At 46.4% G+C, this 20,719-nt stretch overlaps 2 protein-coding genes across 17 annotated transcripts in view; both read left to right on the top strand.

The window, feature by feature from the left end:
• SDC3 (syndecan 3) overlaps positions 1-20,719 on the top strand; it is a gene marked incomplete at its 5' end in the record, with an annotated part of 120,821 nt that overhangs the window by 23,186 nt on the left and 76,916 nt on the right. The gene's annotated exons all lie outside the window — the stretch shown is intronic.
• Positions 1-20,719, top strand: part of PUM1 (pumilio RNA binding family member 1) — a 71,785-nt gene that overhangs the window by 15,386 nt on the left and 35,680 nt on the right. For 10 of the 16 annotated variants that reach the window (XM_080566841.1, XM_080566853.1, XM_080566840.1 and 7 more), the window contains 5 exons: positions 2,139-2,207; positions 11,681-11,789; positions 14,424-14,602; positions 16,722-16,888; positions 17,836-18,106. In XM_080566841.1, coding sequence (XP_080422967.1) covers positions 2,139-2,207; positions 11,681-11,789; positions 14,424-14,602; positions 16,722-16,888; positions 17,836-18,106 — 795 coding nt within the window. The remainder of the gene's footprint in view (positions 1-2,138; positions 2,208-11,680; positions 11,790-14,423; positions 14,603-16,721; positions 16,889-17,835; positions 18,107-20,719) is intronic. The other 6 variants (XM_080566839.1, XM_080566852.1, XM_080566847.1 and 3 more) reach the window with 1 other exon arrangement.

Here is a 20,719-nt window from a genome sequence, read left to right as displayed (position 1 = left end):
GGTGCCACGGTGGCTGCAGCTGTGGTTTGCTGGGACGTTGCTTTAGCAGTGAGAGTAATGCACATCACCCACCAAATCTCTTTGTTTAGCCTCTCTATTCCTCACGTCTCATCGAAATAATAATTTGCTACTGATCGGCCATTGTGGCTTAGCATGTCTGGGGGTTCTTTTGCTTTCCACGAGTTCAGCTGGAAATGCTGCGCAGAATTTCCTACACGAGGCAACCGAGGTGCATTTGCTGGCAGATGAGCGGTGGAGTTGGCAGTAAAGCCAAGGCTTTCTTGCCTGGTGCTGTAGTTTCTGGAAGGTGGAGCCCTGTTTTCTCCGAGCGTGCTCGCAGCGTGCTTCACCGCAGAACAAGGCAAGGCTGAGGCAAAACTGGAAACACCTTTGAACCGAGAGAGAGATTAAACTCTTGCGAAGCAGTACTGGCACCGAATAGTAGCAGAATTCACACTGGAGGGGACTTTGCTTTCCTTACATCTGATATTCTCGGATGAGGTCTACTGAACCTTATCTTAAAGTAGAACCAAAGCGTGCTTATAGCGAAGTCTTGACTTGGTTCTGCTGGAAATAGTAGCACGAGGATCAGGAGCCGAGGTCAGGCTTAAGATCGGTGAACACGGTGTAACTGTACGGCACTGGTCCGTTAGCGAGGTGGGGTGCTGAACATCTAAACCATTTTTTTTTCCCTTTTGTGCCCTAAATTGCCCACCAGGTGCCATAACTGACCTCGCTTGGTTTGGGGGTGGCTGTGCCCAAATCGCCTGCAGGTCTTCGGCGGTGCCATGGCCCAGCGCCGTGTTAGTCTGCAGTGTCCTGGAGAGCGCCCGCAGTGAGCAGCGTGTGGGTCACTCACAAGCACACGTTTTATAAACTCTTACCACTGCTCCAGCAGAAACCTGTATCAGATCTGTTGGGTTGCAGCGTTATGTAAACACGGAGCAGGAGGCGCGTCGTGCTGCTGGGTGCCATCCGGAGGGCTTGTGGCTGTTGTAATAACCTGCTCCGAGACGGCGCGATGGCTGGCGGGGGCAAGGATTATTCCACCTGAATCCTAGCACGTAGCTGAACCTCGGTGCTTTGACCTCAAGTCCGTAGTTAGGGTTCTTGGTTATTGTTGTTTTTTTCCTGCACGTGTGCTGAATGGCTCTGCATGTACGGGCTTGTCTGGGTGAGATTTGGGGATGCAGATCAGAAAAAAGTTTTCTTGCGTTTTCAGCACGCTGGTTTATTTAGGTAATGTTAACTGCTGCCTTTTGCTGTTCTCACTGAACCCATTTTCATCAAATCATGATCTGCAGCAGCAGCACTTCAGGTAACTGCTCAGGTAAACGCATGGCTGTGGGTCCTCCAGGGCGCACAAGGCACCAACCAGCGCCTTCCCCGCACCCCTCGGCACCCTGCGGGGACCTGGAAGGACCCCTCTGCCACTGCCCTTTTCCTCGCTCACCCTGGGTCCCCTGGCACAGCCGTGGCTGCCGTGCACACACCGGTGACCCCTCGGGAAGGAGGAAATGGTCCTGCCCCGTCAGGAGCCTTCCCAAGGCCTCCTGCACCCCTGGGGTACAGTGTGTGCCTCGGGGCTGGTGGTTCGAGGCATTGGTACGGGCGTAGTAACTAACAGCAGCTGATCTCGAGACACTACTTGTTCTCCTCTTCATCCCCTGCCTCCCACTTCACACGGTTCTATTTCACGTGATTTGCTTTCTGTCTGTACCGCTGTTTTTCTCTTTTGTATTGTTGTACCTTGAATATAAACCTGCCTGTTTTGTAAGGCCTTATTTGATCTTGCCTGAAAGGAAATGATCCCGACTTGCTTACGCATTGACTCCCTCACCCGAAATTATGCAACTTGATGTGAAATATTAATCTTTAATATAAACTTAGCAGAGGCAGTTGTGTTAGACTTTGTGTCTTAATCGCTCATTTTGCCTTTTTTTGTGCATGTATAAATCTAACACTGAAAGTTGTAACTTTTAAAGGTAAGTCGTCTTTCGGAGCTCGGTAGCTTTGTTGTGTGCTGCGATGTAGAACGTAGCTCAGTCTGTATCAGAAATTGCTGTAAGCTATAATTATCATTGGAAAAAAAAAAAGAAGCATTTCCTCATGTATTTTTCTTACCCATCTATAAATAGGTGCGTTCTATGGATGAACTGAATCATGATTTCCAAGCGCTCGCTCTGGAAGGACGGGCTATGGGAGAGGTAAGTGAAAGGCATATAGAAAAAAATCGTGTATTTTGGGGGGAGGAGGAGGAAAATAAATAAGAGGTTTTTTTTTGAGGCTGCTGGTATGATTCTGAACTTGAAAGTTCTCCATTGTGGCTGTGAAGCTTGTGTGTGTGTGCTGTAACAAAATAAAAACCTGTTAGGCTAGAATGCGTCTTAGTAGGAGGAACAGCTAAGCCCTCCACCTGTTGTATCATCAACCAGTAAAATGGTGGCTGTAAAAGAACAGTTAGAAATCTGTCTTGTGACAAGTGTTACAATACTTGTAGCGTGTTTATTTTGGGATCCAGTGATCTCAGACCCCGTAGCGTTGTGGGGTTTGGCTGTCTGTCATTGTCTGCTGCCCGGTTTCTACTCCTGGCCACCTTCTGGCTCTTGTCGTAAGGCTGTGTTTAGTGTTTAAAGTAGCTGGGCAACATAATCGAGGGTTGCAGAAGTGATAAGTGCTTTGGACAGGTCAAAGGACTGAGCAGGAGCTGTCAGACAGTGGGTCCCCCAGTTCCAGCTTCATAGCAAAACAGGAAGAATTACCTTAATCTCGCAAGCGCAGTGAGCAGCAGCAGATTTGGGGAACGTGACCTTTGGTTTTCCTTTGAAGAAAGAACTTGCCTATTTACGGTGACTTGGAAGAATAGCAAGTTACTTCAGTTGGCTGGTTTTGGTTCCTAGAAGTGCGGTGGAAACGCTTCTTTTCCTTGCCTTGTTGCCCTTTCCTTTATAGCCAGTCCCGTCAGAGGTTTGTGGAAGAACAGAGATGAGAAAACCTTGTCTTGGAGGAGGATATTTACGTGCAGCAGGTCTGCCTCTAGCTTGATACAGGTCTGTTTTTTTTTTTGGAGAGGCTTCCTTCCTGTGCTCCTGTCTGGCAAATTCAGACTAGTTTTTCTGCATCTCGAGTGCATCCTATTTCTGCAGCCTAGTTCGTGAACCACGTTAAAAAACAGTCTGTAGAATCCAGAAATGGTGTGGAGGAAACACAAAACCAACGTTATCGGGTAGTGTGCCCCTCAGTCAGGTGAAGGACCTCTGTGAATTGCTGTTGCTGGATGCCTGGCTTCTCTGCTCTTCTTCCTTTCTTCTCAGCAAGACTGTAATACTGAATTGTCATTCGATGTGATGCCATTTGATAGGAAAATCTCTGTTTCTCTAGGTTTTATTAGCCTACACTGAGACTATTGACTAAGAGTAGATGAAAGTGATTTAGAAAGGAGAAATCACGACGTTAAGAAATCCATCTAAAGCTGCTGAAAAACAGCTGATGTGCCTCCATATGAAACATGCCAGGGGAATGACAGGGGTGTGAATGTTCTGTGAATCCTCTTTTTCTTTTTTTTAACACCTCACTGGGGCAAGACGTTCATTTTCATATATAGAGTGTACAGGCTCTTCGAAAGCCTGGGAAGAGTAAGTATAGCACTTCTTTTGTGCCTAATATGGCATTAGATCATGTCACTTGAAACGCCTAAAGGCATTCCGCAGCATGCTGGCTTCTACCAGCCCTGAGTGATTTTGGGAGAGAAGTGAATTTAGGGTGTTTGGGGGTGGGGTGTTGGATCCGAGGCTTTCTTCGCTGGATCTTCTAAATGATGACTCACTTTCTTTTCTTTTTTTTCCCCCTCTCCTTTCTTGTTAGTGTGATGTTGGAAGTTTTGGAGATGGCATCCTTTTGTCACTGGGCTTTTCCCCATTCTGGCGTGTCTGTTTTTTCCAGGAGAGGTGCCATTTCACATTTTCTTTGTCTGAGCTAAGACACCGTTTCTTATTCCTCTTAGGCTTTTCTCTGTTAGTCACCACAGTTTCCTTTCTTTATCCATTGAATTTTCTCCGTATTTCCTGAGGTATTTCAGCACACATCCAGCTGGCCAATTTAAGGAACTGTAAACCGAGATCCATGCTTCTGATTCTTACCTGCAGGAAGTGTTGATAATCTTGTACTTTGAGTTGATATTGAAAACCCTGGAGGAGAAAGATGAGGAAAAGAGTGTTTATTTATACATCTGGGAAAACAAGGCATTTAGCGTATCTTCTATCTTCCTGTTGCCTTGCTTCTCAATAAGCAATATAATTTTAGTGGTTTAAGGAGTTTCTGTCTCTGAACACATCAGAGCTTTTTAAAAGCGCGCTGTCAAACGCTTAATGTCTTATTTGTGCTGCTGTCAAAATCCAGATAACTTTTGATTTGTGATGAACAGATATCCTAATCTGGGGAAATTAAGAGTAGTTTAAAAAACCCCACAGCTTTGATCTGCATTGCATCTCTCTCCATCTTCAGAATCCCGCTCTCCCATTGCAGCTGGCCTTGTGCCCTCTCGCTGTCTGTGCAAGTGGCAGCGCAGTGCTTTTGGAAGCGAGACTGAAAAGATCTGTGGAAAACCCTTTCGCCTTGCTCTGAAATGGAAACGGTTTGGTTCATGTGTAGCGGACGTGGTCAATAATGTTAAAAGTCATCTTCCAAAAGGGACATCTGATTTCCCCCCTTATTTTTTTAGCACTCGGTCCAGTTTGCTAGTTATACTGAAGGAAGCCTTACTAGAAGCTGTGGAAGCATCATGAAGTCTTCACTGGATCTATATCCAACTCCACTTCTCAGCAGATGTTGCACTGCAGAGTAATAAAAGAGCCGGTGTCTAGCAGTTGGTGAAGCCAGAAGCAAAACGATGGAGAAGGGTGTTTCAAAACAGCACGTAGGGGCTGACTGGCTTCGCTGCTTTAGCACACGGACCAGAATGCGTGTCCTTGCCTCTTGCGCTGTCTTCGAAGGTCTTTGATCACGCAGCAGCGATGCTTATCTGAAGCTTAACACAAGCTATGCGAGCCTTTTTTTCTTTTCGGGCCTTCAAGACAAGGAGCTGGATGTCTGCTTTCCTTCACATAAATCCCTCTTATCTGGAGCTTAGCAATATTGAATATTCGTGCAGTGTCTTTTTGGTGTGGTGGACAGTGCAGAAAGACTGAGGTGGCATTTTTGTCACCGTGCATTACACGAGTTTTGAGCTGCGGAAGCGTTCTTGGTTTACTAGTCGGTTATGCTGGGCGGTCAGCCTGCAGCTGGAGCGGTGAGCAGCTGGGTGGGCAGCGAGCTGTGACGTGATCCGGGAGGGTGGGAGGGGAATGGAAACGGGAAGGCATGGGGTAGCTTGGCGCCCTTAACTTCAAACCTGCCAGGAGCTGGACCAAAAATTTTGAAGAAAGAATATCTGGGGTGATAGTGAATCTCCCTCTGCTCTTGAGAAGACAGGCTGGTAAGAAATACTGTCCATTTTCAGCTGACAGGCGTTGTATTATTGCGCTCTGGGTTGCTGTCCTCTCAAGGGTTTTGGAGTCTGAGCCTAGAGCAGGTCTGAGCCAAACAGCGAAGTTGCTGCAAGCCCCGTGGTTCCTTGCAGTAGATCTCTTTAAGTGGCAGAGGCTGAAGCAGTTTGTGTTCTCCATGCCTGCACGCCCCTTGATGCGGCTGGTGAGGGCCTCGATGAGACCCTGCCTCCAGTGACCAGCGCCTTTTCTGAATTGGCGTGGGTGTCACGTTGGGTCCAGGCTGCTTCTATCTGGTAGGAAAGCAAACCAAGGCCACGTGGCGCTGCTTTCACTACCGGTGATTGCTCCCTTCTCATCGAGTCATCGCTGGAGCTGGGCTGGGAACTGCTGGAAGGTGTGAATGGTGTTTCTGTTCAGTGTTTCAGTTCCCTAGCGCTAGCAGCATTAGGAACGGGAGGAGTGAAGCCGTGTCTGTAAGCACGCTGGTGGCCCAGGTACAGGGGCTGAGCAAGAGCCCAGCGGGGATGGGGGGGACCAAACTGGTCCAGACTGGCAGCTGCTGCTCACGGCCGCGGGTTCGGTGACGCGCAGCTAACAGCGTGTTGTGGCAGGATGGATTTTTTTGGTTTAGCCTTCCCCACCGTTCCCGGCCGTGACGTCCTGCCTCCTTTTATGTGCAGGCTCTTCCGCTAGAGCCCCGCGAGGCGGGCGAGCTGCCCCCACTCGGGGTCGGGTAGCAAGAGCTGGCAGGGCAGCACTGAGCCTTCACCCCGGTGCTGCTGCCGGTGGGACGCCAGCTCTCTTCTCGCACACCAGGTCTGGCCGTCGTGGCTGGTTTTGGGTGCGGTGCTTCTGGGGGTAGGCAGCATCTCGCTGCCCGAGCGTGGCCGTGAGTACACGCTCTGCCTGCTGGTACCTGGTGCTGCGGATAAGCTGAGTTTTCCAGCTGCTGCGGAGGGGCACAGGTGGCCTCTTTGATCGTAATATTCCCCTTGTCTGAAGGGGATCAGTTCACTTAATTTGTCTAATTGATAATCCCATCTCAGTGGGGTCTGTACGCCCAGGCTCAGTACTTGTTGATTGTAGAACTGCTTTTGTTGATGTGGAAGTCGTCCCCCCTCGCCTCCTCCCCCTCTGCTAAATTGAATATTGGCCTAAATCTGTAAGTCCTCTGTAAGAGGGCTTAGAAGGATTATTTTCGTACTAGATAGAGTCAATTTTAATAAATAAATAGAAAAAAAAAATCACCAGGGAACAAATAAACTGGTCTTCTAACCTCTGCATTTTCTCTTTTGAATTTTCAACCTGAAAAACTGGATTATTTTACTTAAACAAGTTTTCTTTTTCTCCATTGCAACTGACAACTTTCCCTGAGGAAAAATTCATCATCTTGGCAGCCTGTTGTGTAATTCAGTACAAGATAATTACTGCTTGCTAAACCTCTAGTTTTGGATGGAGCAGTACTTAACAGAGCAAGGACCCCCTTGCCATCTGTTTAAATTGTCTCTTGGTTTACTTTTTCCCCCCAATATCGGTAAATACATCCAGAATACATATGTAAATTAAACCTTAATATTCTGTTTCCTTCTGCTAATGTTACAGAGCTTTCAGTCTGAAATTTTATGCTTATATTCTAGGGGAAAAGAAGAAATTACAGGGGGCAGAGTTGTAGTTCGCTTGTTGTGCAGTGTGTGTGAGATAGCAAGTATTAGAATGTTTTTTCTGCTCCTTGGTTGTGATTCAGCACAAAACTGTGAGGTGTTCAGGTACAGTTCTTCAGGATCTCATTCAGTGTCAAAACACACGCACGTAACCACTTAAAAAAGGAGTAAAGGGTAGTTGAAATGAAGGATTCAGTCTCGAGTCATCCTCTCGCTAGAGGAGAGGATCTTGCTATCTTTCGTGGTAGGGAATCAGTTTGTGTTTTCAACAAAATAGAGAAGTTTGTTATATAAGCCACCAGAATGCAAATAAAAGCTTGCTCTGTACGTGGCCCTTCATAGCGTAGCTTGTTGCTGCGGTTCATTCACACGTCTTCATAGGAGGAGTTGTTCTCTTCCCTTACCTTCCAGTTGTGTGTGTGCTGAGTTTGTGCAGCTGTGTATCAAGTGTGTCTGTGAACATGGTGGTTCGTGTCCGTGGCTATCCCTTTCCACGTGTTCGCCGTATGATTTTATAATTGAAATTTGAAAGCGTTTTGTGCGAAAGTGCTTTGAAGTTCTGAGAGATGAAAAATCTCATTTTATTGCCGCTGTTGATATTGTCTGGGAACGCAGCTAGCTCAAAAGATTGCACCAAGGATGGAGGCTGAACGTAGTTACCTGCAACAGGCTTCCTTGGGAGAAGAAGCTACCGAACCCCTAATCATGTTTGCTTCAGATCTTAGGATTGCTTTAGAAATGTTGAGATCACGTAGCGCTTCAGCTCTACGGGGCCAGACAGTTCCTGGGCTCCCCAGCAATTCTTGGGCTGCTTTACAGGTGCCAATTTCCTCTCCTGCTTGATTTTTTTAGCTTAAATTTAAACTTGCTTTTTCCCTTAAAATAGAAATAAATTTAGTAAACTTAAAATTTGCTATTGCTTTCTTGAGTATACGAGGGAAATTTATTTACATTTTGGAAACTCAAGAGCTTATGATAGGAGCTTAATTTTCCTCTAAACCAGATGATGCTCTTGAATAAAAATACTCGGTTCTGCTCAGCTCTTCCTGCCTGCGTTCTGCAAGTCCACGCTCCTTCTCATCTTTTTATTTCAGGTTTGACTGCCAAACAGATCTCGTCCTTTTACACTGTAAGGTATTGGTGAAGGGCTTGAGAAGTTGTAGCTGCAGCTAAAGTTTAGTTTAATTGCTCCATATTGCTTTCTTCTGTGCTTCCTGAGACTGAGGAGGGAGAGGAGCTACGGTGGGACGGCATCAGCAGGAGCGGAAAAGCTGCGTTCTGTGGCATACAGGAATGGCAGAAGCTTAAAAAAAAAAAAAAAAAAATCCCCACAAAAAAAAACTTGTAACACATGATGTATTTGCGCATATAAATGCTGGAAAGCCCCGACCTGACTGCTTCACCTCCTCGGCGTTACCCCTGGTGCCGATGGAGGAGCAGCGGGTCCGTGCGCTTTGAGAGGCGTTCTGCCGACGGGCGGCTCTCATCCGTGCCGTTGTGTTAGAGCTACAGGGACGCAGTGCAGGTTTCACTGCTGCCGTCCTTGGGTTGAGAGCCTTATAGGCAGGCTTACGCTGTGTTGCCAGTGCAATAACAGATCCTAAAATCACTGGAGGACATCTAAAAAAGAAGTGACTTGCTGATACCTTGTGTTACTGCAGAGGAGGAGCAGCCAGGGAAAACACTGCGTTTTCTACGTAGGGGTTTGAGAGTTAAAATAACAAACCGAGTCTTGTTCTCGCAGTAAAAAGAAGACGATAAAACCCAGAGGAAGCTTAGTGCTTAGACTACAATGCCTTCTTGGTATTATTTTCCTCCTTCTTGAGAAGTTTGGGTGGAAATGACTCACTGCCAAAAAAGAAAGAGCTTGAAAATAGCCTGGGACACCTTGTAGGGCAAACAGGCCATTAAATGGCCTTGCTTGGACAGACTGTGTGCAGGATGGGAGTTCGTGGCTGTGGATGGTGTGCCCTGTGTTGAAGAGCTGGGGACAGCAGAAATTTGGTGTTTGGGTATTGGAACATTTTGGTACAGAAAGCCAGTGCTTAGTATGAGTATTTGACTGGGGGAAGGCCGTTGTCTCCTGCCTTGAGGTAAAGAGAGACTGCTAGACGCTGTGTTTGTAATTCCTGCTGGGAAGCAAGGTGGGTCCGAGTCCCGTGTGTTCCTGGCACTAATAAATCCGTGTATTAAAGCGTTTGTCCCTGCCATAGGGACAGCCCAGAAACAGGGCGCGTGTGCAGGTGTGCTTGGAGTGGCACATGATTTCAAGGACTTTGGAGTATGCTGCATTGTGCTCAGACATGCAAAAGGCGGATGAGCTTATCTCGTCCTTTATTTCAAATCTGTGCTCTGAAGTATTTTGCTCCTGACTTAGTAGGTGGGAGGCTGCGACAACAGCGTGAGCTAGAAGAGGAGCTTTACGTCGGGGAAACAGCTTTAGGGGTGCATGCTTTGAGAGAAACTGCAGCGTCGTTGAGCTGTATTCATCTGTAACTAGTCTTTTGCAGCGCTGTGGCAGCAAACCACGGCCCCTTTTGCTAGGGACGGCGTGTGCAGGCGTGTGCGTGGTGTTGCCGGCCCTGCCAGGAGCGCCTCGGCTCCTCCGGAGGGTGGGCAGCAGGAGGCCGGGAGGCGCGGCGCGCTGCTGGCGCTCCTGCTGCGCCCGCTGGGAGGAGCGCTGCTGGCACGCGGCCTCCGAAAATGTGACCTCCTGGATGCTACGCTTGGAAATGTTGATCTGCCCCGCGTGGGTGCGGATTGCTTCGGTTTACGTTCCCGTCAGCTCGCGGAGCCCATACGCAGGTGTCCGTGCGCGAGTTTCGCCGGGGCCACGAGGTGCCAGGGCAGCGGCGTGCGGCCGGAGCCAGGAGCTGGGAGCGAACTTCGGCCACTTCTTCATGGAGCGAGTGGTTTGGGGCCTGCCTGAAAGCTTCTGCCGCGGGCTCCGCTCAGATGGCACGTCTGTCCTCCATCTTGTGGCTGCACGAGCTTTTTCCCAACGCATCACGCTTGCTTGTTTATTTTTTCCCCGTGCTTGTTTGCTGTGAATTGATTTTTGTTCTCGGCGCAAAAGCAGCGTTACTCTTAGGTAACAGGCAGCCGCAACTTTGAGTGCCTGTTAAATAACCGGATGGAATCGCTCTCTTATCTGTGGTGGGGCTTTCTGAGAATTCGGGAGGAATTTTGCTTCTCACGTGCCGGTTGAGGTGGGTGGTGTTCCCATTTTAATACCTGGTTTAGGTGTAATTGCTCCAGTTATCCAAACCTGTGTACCTCAGATTTAATCTCACACGTACCGACCTGCTTCACAAGATGTTTCTGACCAAACAGATCTTCCTTAAGTAAAAAGTAAATAGTGAGCACAACCTCCCTGATTGTTGGTGTTAAGCCAGAGTACTCTGAAAGCTGTGAGCTGAGAACTTGTTCACGCTCTCTTTGTCCTCATCCAGCCGTCTGTTTGCCATAGCCTTAAATTTGCACGCCTGCTGATGGAGTGTAGAGTTATCAGCACTTCTAATATATAGAAGACATTGACTAATCTAATGATTCTTGTTTGTGCTATGGTAATTTTGGACAGATGTGAGTACTTGTTAATCTTCCAGTTCCTTTAGTTTTATTCCGACTTCAGCAGGCGAGGCTCATCTATCTTGTCAATTTGCTATGAATGCGCTGTTGTTTGCTGTCTGAATTGCATACGTCTCATCCAGCCTGAAGATTTAATTTGAAGATTGTACACTTGACATCTAAGGCACTTAAGGAGGGCTTGAAATTCCTTCTGCCATATGCGGATGCCACGTGGCAGGTGTTCCCTCTGTGAAGCTGGTATTTTCAAAACGCATCCCCTAAATAGGGCACGTTGTTCTTTTAGCCATCTTCTGGACTTTGGTGCGAGCTTCCTTGGATTCATCCAAGCCAAGGATGACTTTGTCTCGTTCTCAGTAAGTGCATAACCTCTTTCCTCTCCTCCAGTAGGAGCAATGCACGTGTGGCAGGTGTGGTGGCCCAGAACTGTTCACTCTTATTAGTGTTTACAAATAACCTTCAGAGCATTGAGAGTCCTCAGCAGTCATTAAATAAGTGAGAAGTGAGAGCTCTTGGCACCTCTTGATGTATTGTCCCTGCTGGCATCACAACCTCGGGTTTTGTTCCCGCTGGAAATGCGGGGTAGTTCGAGAGGTATCCGTGCGGCCCAGGTGGAAGTCACAACAATATTCTGCTCAGAACAGCTTTTCTGCTAATATTTTTTTCTTGCAAGTAGCGCTCGTGTTGAGAGGCTGGAGAATGCAAATTGTATGTGTGTGCTTACGTGTGTGGTGTTCATAAAGCATTTAAGAATGTAAGAGGATTGCTGAGATTGAATTACTGTCTCAGCTGTATGGCTTTCGCCCTAGGAGTGTATAAATATTTTGATTATAAAGCATGTATCAGTTTGTGTTTAATGATTGACTCATGTTTAGAAGGGAGACGCTTATGGTTTATGTTTGCATTTTATACTTATTTTAATCATGCTTTGTTTTTTTTTAATTGCAGCAGCTGTTGCCGGGTAAAAAGTTTTGGGAATCTGATGATTCCAGCAAAGATGGACCAAAAGGGATATTTCTGGGAGATCAGTGGAGAGACAGTGCTTGGGGAACATCAGGTAGCTCAATTATTTACTTAATTTAGTTGGGGTTGAACATAGAAATGTGCAATTCATCTACTCAAAATTGCTGGCCAGTCTGGATGACACAGTTTTTAAGAAAAAAATAAAATAAAAGCATCTGTTTTACGTGATAGAAAAACTTTAAAAACCCACATTGCTTTGTGATAAGAGTTAAAAAAGATATCCATAGCTATAAAAAGAAATTGTCGAACATGAACATATGTACCCTTATGTTTATCTGCTTACAAATTTTAGATTGCAACTCAAATTTGAATGTAAACTTTCTCATGCATTTTCTGCCCTAGGATGGATTGAAGTTTGAACAAAGATGTTAGAGAACAAGATTAGTGGGGGGATAAAAACAATTTTTAAATGCTTAACCAACCAAAGCCCAACAACATAAATTTTAAAATAAATAAATAAAACGATGTTTTGAATTAGCTGTGTTGAAGTTTATCTGCCAAGAATTTTGTTCTTGGATGAGAGACTGTCCCATATTTCGAACTAAAGGGGAAAGTGTTCAGGTTTGTTTTAGTTAAATGGCAAAAAAATCACATGCATGTGCTGAATTCGAAATGCTAACCTTTTACTCTTTATTTTTTTCTGTGCTTTCCATGTGTACTGAATACGCTCCTTAGACACTGCTGAGTATCCTGTGCAGTTTCCAAACAACTGTGCAGAACTACAGCTCCAGAGGAGAGCAACTTTACTGTTGGTTTTTTTAGCTGTTGTTTTTTTTATTATTTTGCCTGCCAAAAATATCCTTATTGGAGCAAAGGCATTGGGATAGAAAGACTGTTCTAGTAAACTACGTGATAAGAGCATTTTTTATTGTTTAAATTTCAAAATGGCTGTGAAAAAGGGTTGTAGCTTCTCAAAATCTCCTCGGCCGATCCTTGCAGGCTCGCCAAGTGCTGGGGAGATTTCGGGGAGCTGCAGCCTCCAGCCGCTTGACCTGCCTGCCTGCAGGGGGTCTCCCTAGCAGCACGTGCATCCAGTCCTCAACAGCAGCTTGTGCCTGCTTGTATTAATACAAACTGAAGTTGAGGGTGGATTAGGGGGCTGGAGCCAGGCTCTACAGTAATAGCTGAGACTTTCTCCGTTGCTGCTCCTGCTGGGCTGGCTGCACCCACTGGCCAAGCAGGGGAGACGTGGGGGAGGTAACCTCCTACGCTGGCTGATCACAGATCTCCATGAGTCAAAGCCCTCAGTCTCATTTCTTCCTTTGTTTATTCTCAATTAATCCTGTGCACCTTGCAGCCTTTATTCCTGAGCCGTGACCTGCGCTGCTGTCTGTGAGTCAGGGAAGTCACAGTTTCCCCTTTTGCTCATCTAAAACGAAGAAACAGCCGTGGTCTGGCAGTGACCTTGGGGAGCGAGGAGCACGGTTTGGAGGTGGGGTGCAGAAGTGTCCCGGGCCAGAAGTCTGCTTTGTTCCATGAGCGGTGGAACTGATGAAGCCTGGCCTTCTGCTCCATCCCTTTTCCCTTTTGTCTGTGTCCCCAGTGCTGCAGGCATCCCACGTGGCTTTGGTTCTTCGCTACTTTAGCTTGTGGTAGTTTGAGAGCACTTAGAGCCAGTACCACTGAAAGAAACAGCCCTGTCTGATGCAGGCTGCTCCGTTCTTCTCCTCGTGGTACAATTAGTCATGCAGCAGTGCGATGAAATCTGCCGGGGAATTGATCTAGGTTAAAACTAGCTCCTGTTTTTCTTAGCTTTATCCCAGAGAAGCCTCCTCAGCCCGCTTTACTTGCGGCCACAAAGATGCTCGTGCTAGCGTGAGGGAGAAGGCAGGGAGTGCAGCTAGGAGCAGTGATGGAATTTCTTCTCTTGATGGCTTACGCCTTACAAGAAAACGACAGTATCGATGTCATTCCACGTCCCTTCCACCATCCCCTGGCACCTACCATGTCTTCTGCCTGGAATTTTTGACTTACTGGCTTCTACCAGTCTGACCAGTCTGAACACGCAGGAGCTGAGTACGTCTTCCCTTCCCTCGTTGGGATGTGAGGTCGCCTCCTGCCCAGGCAGCAGTTTTTGCAGAGCCTGCCAGGACTTGGAGACATCTCTCCTTAGTCAGCTCTGGTAGGATCTCAAACCCTCAGACTGCAGAGGGGATAAAGGGATGGGGCTGATGCAGGAGGTCAGAGGAAGAAGTGAAGTTCTCAAACTTTTTCTTGAGGAAATAATAGCTGAGAGAAACTGTGATCATGAGTTATGAGGATGTTAACTCATACAACCAAGAAAACAGATGGCAGCTGGTGTAACCATAGGATGATACTTGAAATGACAGTTAAAAGAGGGACTGATTGTTTTCCTCCCTGTATTAACACAAGAGTTTTATTACATGTAAATACTAGAACTTTTGTTTTTTTTATTGCATCCTTTACTTAAGACACAAATTTCTGAAATTTTATGATTTTAGAGTTTGAATGCAGTTGTCACTTGTAAGCTTTACAGGTTCTAGTATTTTACGGATTAGAGAGCAATCCTTCTCTTTCCAGTGGACGTCATCAGAGTCAAAAAGCTGGCGCTTCTTAGTACAATTAAGACACTAGAGTACGTTTTAATGACTTGCCTCCTTTGAATAGTTGGATCTGCTTGTAAGAATTGCACATGTTTTTGTTCCAGATCACTCTGTTTCCCAACCAATTATGGTTCAGAGAAGACCTGGTCAGGGCTTTCATGTGAATAGTGAAGTCAACTCAGTGCTTTCACCACGGTCAGAGAGTGGAGGACTTGGAGTTAGCATGGTGGAGTATGTGTTGAGCTCATCTCCTGGAGATTCCTGCCTAAGGAAAGGAGGATTTGTAAGTGTGCCTGATTCTGAACTTTGAGTTCCCATTATGTTGTTTTCTCCATTTGCTGCTTGGTTTGTTTGTTTGTTAATCCATCCCTAGAGGCGGATGTTCCTCCTTTTATTTGCTCCAGTAGCTCGGCAGTCTCTGTTAAACGGGTAGGCCAGCAGTTCGGCTCTTCTCGACGGAGGGGTGCAGTGTGGGAGGCGGCTGTGAAGGACGGGGAGGTTGCTGCCGTTCCCAGCTCTGAGGATAAGCACACCTACAGTAACGCCATCTGAACCCGTGGTTGGGAAAGCATGCAAACGTACCTGTAGCGAACAGCGTGGTTCTTGAGTGAGCGTGCGGATGCTTTGTTGCTGGCTAAGAACAGAAAGCTCCATGTGACGATGCTAGAGACGTAACGTAGCTACAGAAGCCACTCCGGGTTGGGAATCACTTTCAAGGGCATATTGTTTCCTGGGGAGGAATGGCGTTAGTCACTGTGCTCGGTGGGGTGGGGAAGAGAGCGCAGTCGCTGCTGCCTCAAACCTAAGGACGTGGCAGGAGAGGCATCATCGAGTGCTGTCCCCATACTGGGGGGAAAAAAGAGCTGCATCTCAGCTCTGCCTCGTCAGCCGGGTGCTGGGTCAGTGTCGGGGAACAGAAAAGCCGAGTAGGTTCGTTACCGATGGAAGACTGCCGTGCTCATCCCTTCAGGGAGATGGTTTGTGGTCTCCTTCATCCATCCTCTTATTTTTGATCCTCATTAGTGGGCACCTGCTAACTTTCTTGAATCCAGAGCCTAGGAAAGATGACTTGGGGGAGGGGGAGCAGTCAGTGGAGGAAGCAAATTTATCATCCAGAATTGGGGTTAGGGAGGTGTCTGCTCTGCAGCTCTGGTGGTCAGGATGTCAGTTCTGAAACAAAGGGAAAACTTGTAAATATCACATTGTGTGGGTGAAAACAGGGCTCCGAATTTGTGTTTGTAATTGGCATTTCCAATTCTGCTCTCTGATACTAGTGAAGAATGATTGGATTTTATTTAAGAAGATACATCAGAATATCATTGCTTTTAAAATGATCTTTTTTCTAAGTATGGCAGGGAACCTACTGCTCCAGCCCACCCCCCCAAAAAAAAACAAAACTAAAAAAAAACAAACAAACCAACAACAACAAAAGAGAATGGAAAAATGATGTAGTTGATACAGGGTTCAAATGCCCTGGTATGTATGTGGAGTGTTTTTTCCTCTATTGAAGTGGAAGAGAGGGTTTGAATGTCTGACTTTTGACAGCACCAAAACTATCTATGATAAATCTGTTTATATGCCCCTTGCTGTTTTTTTATCATAAATTATGTTGTTTTTCCTCTCCCTTTTGTTGTTCAAAATAGTGCCCCTGGCATAACCACCCTTTATTCTTCTCCCAAGTGAAATAAAATGCAGACATTAGGGGTGGGAATGCTGCAGATGCTGTGCCATTTACAAAATGCTCAACAAGAAATTAAATCCTTTCTTTTTTTTCCCCTTGCAAAAAGTGCTTTAGGGTTATATGATCTGAGCTAGTCATCGACTCGAGTGCTCTTAGGAGCTGCACCGTGGAGTTCCCTGTGCAAATCCCTGTAATGCCCCCCAAAAGCGAGGCAGCTGTGTGGCGGTCCTGTTCGGTCCTGTTCTGCCTGGGTACACGCACTTGCCCGGGCAGTTACCGCATCTCTGACGTGGAGACATCAGCCGATGGAGAGGCTCTAGTTCAGTTCATACACCTTCGTGCACGCTGTTGTGTTTAAAAGCTCCTGAGTTAATTTTGAAGTGTGCCCAAGTCCCATTTATAAGGAGGATTTGGGTAAATACTCTTTAAAATTACCTTGGGGTGGGATTTTTTTAGAGCTGGTAGAGTTGGACCCTGACTTACTGAATGGAAGAAACCGAACAGGTAGCCAAAACCTCTTTTGGAAGGGAATGAGGTCTGATTCCTTTGTTTCTTTGATTATGATTTATGATTTTGCTCTTATGTTTTTATTTGTAAGAACTAATGTTCAAAAGCAACTTACTTTTATTATGACATGTTTCTTTGATTTGTTAACATCCTGGAATGAAAGCAAAATTGATCTGAAACCGAAGCTTATTAAAATAATGTCTCTTTTGCCTAGGGGCCAAGGGATGCAGAGAGTGATGAGAATGACAAAGGGGATAAGAAAAATAAGGGCACATTTGATGGCGATAAATTAGGAGATCTGAAGGAGGAGGGGGATGTGATGGATAAAACAAATGGTTTGCCTGTGCAGAATGGAATCGACACAGATGTCAAAGACTTCAGGTATGTGCACCATCAGTTAATAATCAATCAGCGTCACACTTTTCTGAAAGATCTTTCATGCTCTGAGAGCAGTAGTGAAAAGCCTTTGGCTCTCTGAAGCAGTGCCATAAGGACCATAGCGTACACAGGGACGTGCTTGGGAGAAAGCGGAGGGTAACTGATGGCCTGCGCACACCTAGTTCTGTAGTGTCTAGCCTTGTTTTGTTTTCATATGTAGTTTTAGCTACTTTGCATGGGATTCTTCTGGAAATACCTACCGAGATGTTGACCCTGCCTGTAGACTGGTGTGAGCTGTACTTGAGTTCTTGGACTTGTTCCTCGTAGCTCTGGAGATCAAGGCCTTGTGAAATCTGGGCTATTGATAAAATCAAAGAATGCATTTCTATTTCTTGCTAGCTCACCTGCTTGCTGAGCCTTGTGTTGACATGTAGGAAAACTGTAAAAGGAAAACAAATGCGCTGTGAGACCATACTGCTGGCCCTTGAATAGAGACGAACCATTTCTCAATTCGACCCAGTGCTCGCGTTAGGTAAACAGGAAACCATGGCAGCTATTTCAGGTTTCAAGTGAGATACAGTGTCAGAGCTTTATGTTGTTATAGTTATGGAATAGCTTTATGAAAAATAACATTGCCATTTCTGAAACCCTGTCCTTTATGGCTCTCTTCTCACTTGAGGAGGAAAAAAAAAAGAGTATTTGTACACTAGTACTGTAGCAGGTCTTTGAAGTGCAGAGGGTTGGGGATTTTGTGGTGTTTTTTTTAATTACACAGATTGTTCTGCAGAATTCGTACCAGGAGGGTCTGGAATAGCTGCCTACATCTTTTTTCTTTTTTTCCCCATCTTTGAGTATCTCTGGGTAGTAGTGTGTGTTGCTGAGAGCTGATGCTGTGTGACAGAGCAGTAAATGGACGTGCCCAGTGACGGATGTGTTTTCTCTCCGTGTAGCCGCACACCTGGTAATTGCCAGAACTCTGCTAGTGAAGTAGATCTGCTGGGTCCAAACCAGAACGGATCCGAGGGCTTAGCCCAGCTGGCGAGTACTAATGGTGCCAAGCCGGTGGAAGATTTCTCCAACATAGAGTCCCAGAGTGTCCCTCTGGATCCCATGGAGCACGTTGGCATGGAGCCTCTTCAGTTTGATTATTCTGGCACCCAAGTACCCGTGGACTCAGCCGCAGCCACCGTGGGGCTCTTCGATTACAATTCCCAGCAGCAGGTAACGTATCGCCAGGGTTCCTCTACCGGAGCCGTCCTGGGGTTAGCGTGAGCTCAGGCTCTCACCCTGGGGTGTTACGGAGGAAGACTTAGGATGGTTTCATCGTTCGTGTGCCGTGCGTGTGCCTGCAGAGCGCTGCACGTATCCTCCTCGTCAGCTCGAGGCAGGAGACCTGTGCTTACGGCAGTCCGAACGGCGGGTGCGAGGGCCTGTAGCGAGCGGTCAGACACGGCAGAGTGCTGGTGATTGATCAGCTGTAGCTTTTGAGTAAGCTTGCCTTGGAGAAGAGCTTTTAATTAGTGAGATGTACTAAGCAACAAAACCCTCGAGCCCTGAAAGTGACTTAGAGGCCGAGCCGCTGTTCAGCCTGGGTGCTGCAGCCCACCTTTGGGGTCTCGGCAGTACTGATCAGGGGAGGCTGAAGGGACGGTGAATCTGAACTGGCTCCATCTTCCTGCAGCGTGGCTCAAAGCCTGGGGTCAGAGTCCAGCACTACAGAACGTTATCTCAGCCCAGCGGGTTTGTTTGACCTTTTCTCCTGTAACAGCAGCCCAGACTCCTCGGCCCGGACAAGTAAGGCAAGTCCTGGCCTTGCTGTTTGGCCTCTCTTGAATGCTGGGCCTAGATCCAATGATCGCCTTGTAATCTGCTCCTGTTCCTGCCCGTTTGGGTAACGACTGTAAATGTTTATTGCTTTCCTTTTGTAAGCGTAATATCCTTCAAAGAAGAATAAAATCCTTTGTTGGAGCTTATTGCAGGAGTATATTACTAGCCCTGGGTTTCCTGAAATATCTGATCGTTTTTTTAGCAAAACAGCCTGATTGACACTGTGTACAGAGGAAGGACTGTTGCCATGTTTATACGAAAGCCCTGCCTTCGGAGACTTATCGTAGCCTTAAAGGCAATGTAAATAACCGTTATGGTTTAGGCGGTTGTTCTCTTATGTAGCACGTTGGGGAGGTTAATGGAGGAAATTTTTTTAATGATTAAGCTAAATAGCCGCTGTATAGCTCAGAAAGGAGAAAAAAGCAAGCTGTTCGCAAGTCTTTGTCTTACTCAGGGGTAGGACCTTGAATGCAAAACTTACTTTGAGTTTTTTAAGCAATTAAACAACGAAACTTGTTTTGCTTTTTTTAAACATGTTGCAGCTATCTGATTTTTGAAGAACCATTAGGTATAGGAAAACAACCGCAGAGATGCGAAGCCTGTAATTTTTGTTTTGTCTGGCAGCGTTTTCCATTTAAGACTCATTTACAAGTTAGTGTTTTTTCCTTGCCTTTAAAAAAAAAAAAAGACTAAAAAAACTTGTTGAAGCAAAGCGTATCTGGAGAGCGTGTTTTACCAAAGTGCACTTCTGGGTTCAGGCTCTGGATGGCCCTGCAGACGTGCCTGGTTTCTCTCTGTGTAGTGGATAGGTAATGTCTGTGTGGAGCTGATGTAGTCTCTCCGTAATCATCCTTAAAGCTTTTTTCTGTGCTGCTGGTGAAGCCGTGGTTCTCTGTCGTTTCTTTAAACCGAAATTTGGTGGGGGAGCAGGGTGTGCCGGCGCTCTGAGCGCGGCCGGATGCCCGCTGCATGGGCCTGGCACGCTCAGCGCTGGCTGGGCCACGCTGAGGGCGAGCAGGGCAGGCTGCTCAGTGCAGGCTGTTATTTAAGTTCCAGCTTTATTGCAACAGCTACTCACAACGACAGTAAGTGCAAATGACAGGCTTTTGTAAGCATGAGTGTTGCATTAAAGATAGGAAATCATTCTTAACTTTTTTTCACTGCCGCATGCGACCCCTCACTGCACACCGGTGTAAGTGCAGCGTGCCTTGGCTCAAGGAGTCGGACCCATCCCCTTAATACGTTACACCCAGCAGCTGGGGTTCCTCAGTATTTGCTGTAGCTTGCGTGAAAGAGGTCTGTCTTTTGAAAGTACAGGGCTTTTTCCATTCATTTGTCAGAAATATATCCTGAATATCCTGAGCAGAAAGATCTCTTTAAAAGCGTCTTTCTTGGCCCACTGGGAAGCGCCTCATACTTCGAAGGGATTACAAGCAAGTGCAGCTAAAAGCAATATGAAGAAGGGAAGGTCTTAATCACGTGTAATCTGATTAGAGATGTCAGATGTTTATATTGCAGAAGAAACGGGATTACAGAAATCTAATCGTACAGTGTTGCCATAACTGTAACACAGACCGTGCTGTTCTGGTTTCTTGGAATTCCCTCTGTGAGCTCCCCCACATGCTGCTGGTGATACTTTACTGCTATACCTGTGTGTGAGAGAGAAAATAGCCTCAGTTTTTGAGCTGTCGGGTGAGACTGCTGAACCCCTCCAAAGCTACGTCACTTGTCTGTGGGTTTTCGCTGAATGTAACAGGTCAAAATGCTCTGTGCGTGGATTTGTTTGAATTCCAGTTAATAGCTCTTTGAGGAGTGTTCTTCTCTTTTTTTTCCCCACTTACTGGACACCACAATTTAATATGGAAATGTAGTTTAACCTTAATTTAATGTAAGTTTCTGAGTAAGATGACAAAAATCTTTTTATTGGAGATTCACCTTTGGTGTTCTGTGATTTTTTTAATTTTTTTTGGAATATAGGGCTTTGCCGTCAGGAGATGGAGACAGTGC

This window comes from Anser brachyrhynchus (assembly GCF_964034855.1).
Source record: "Anser brachyrhynchus genome assembly, chromosome: 24".
Lineage (NCBI taxonomy): Eukaryota > Metazoa > Chordata > Aves > Anseriformes > Anatidae > Anser > Anser brachyrhynchus.
Note: the sequence above shows the minus strand (reverse complement) of the source record. Positions and strands in the feature narration are given on the sequence as shown.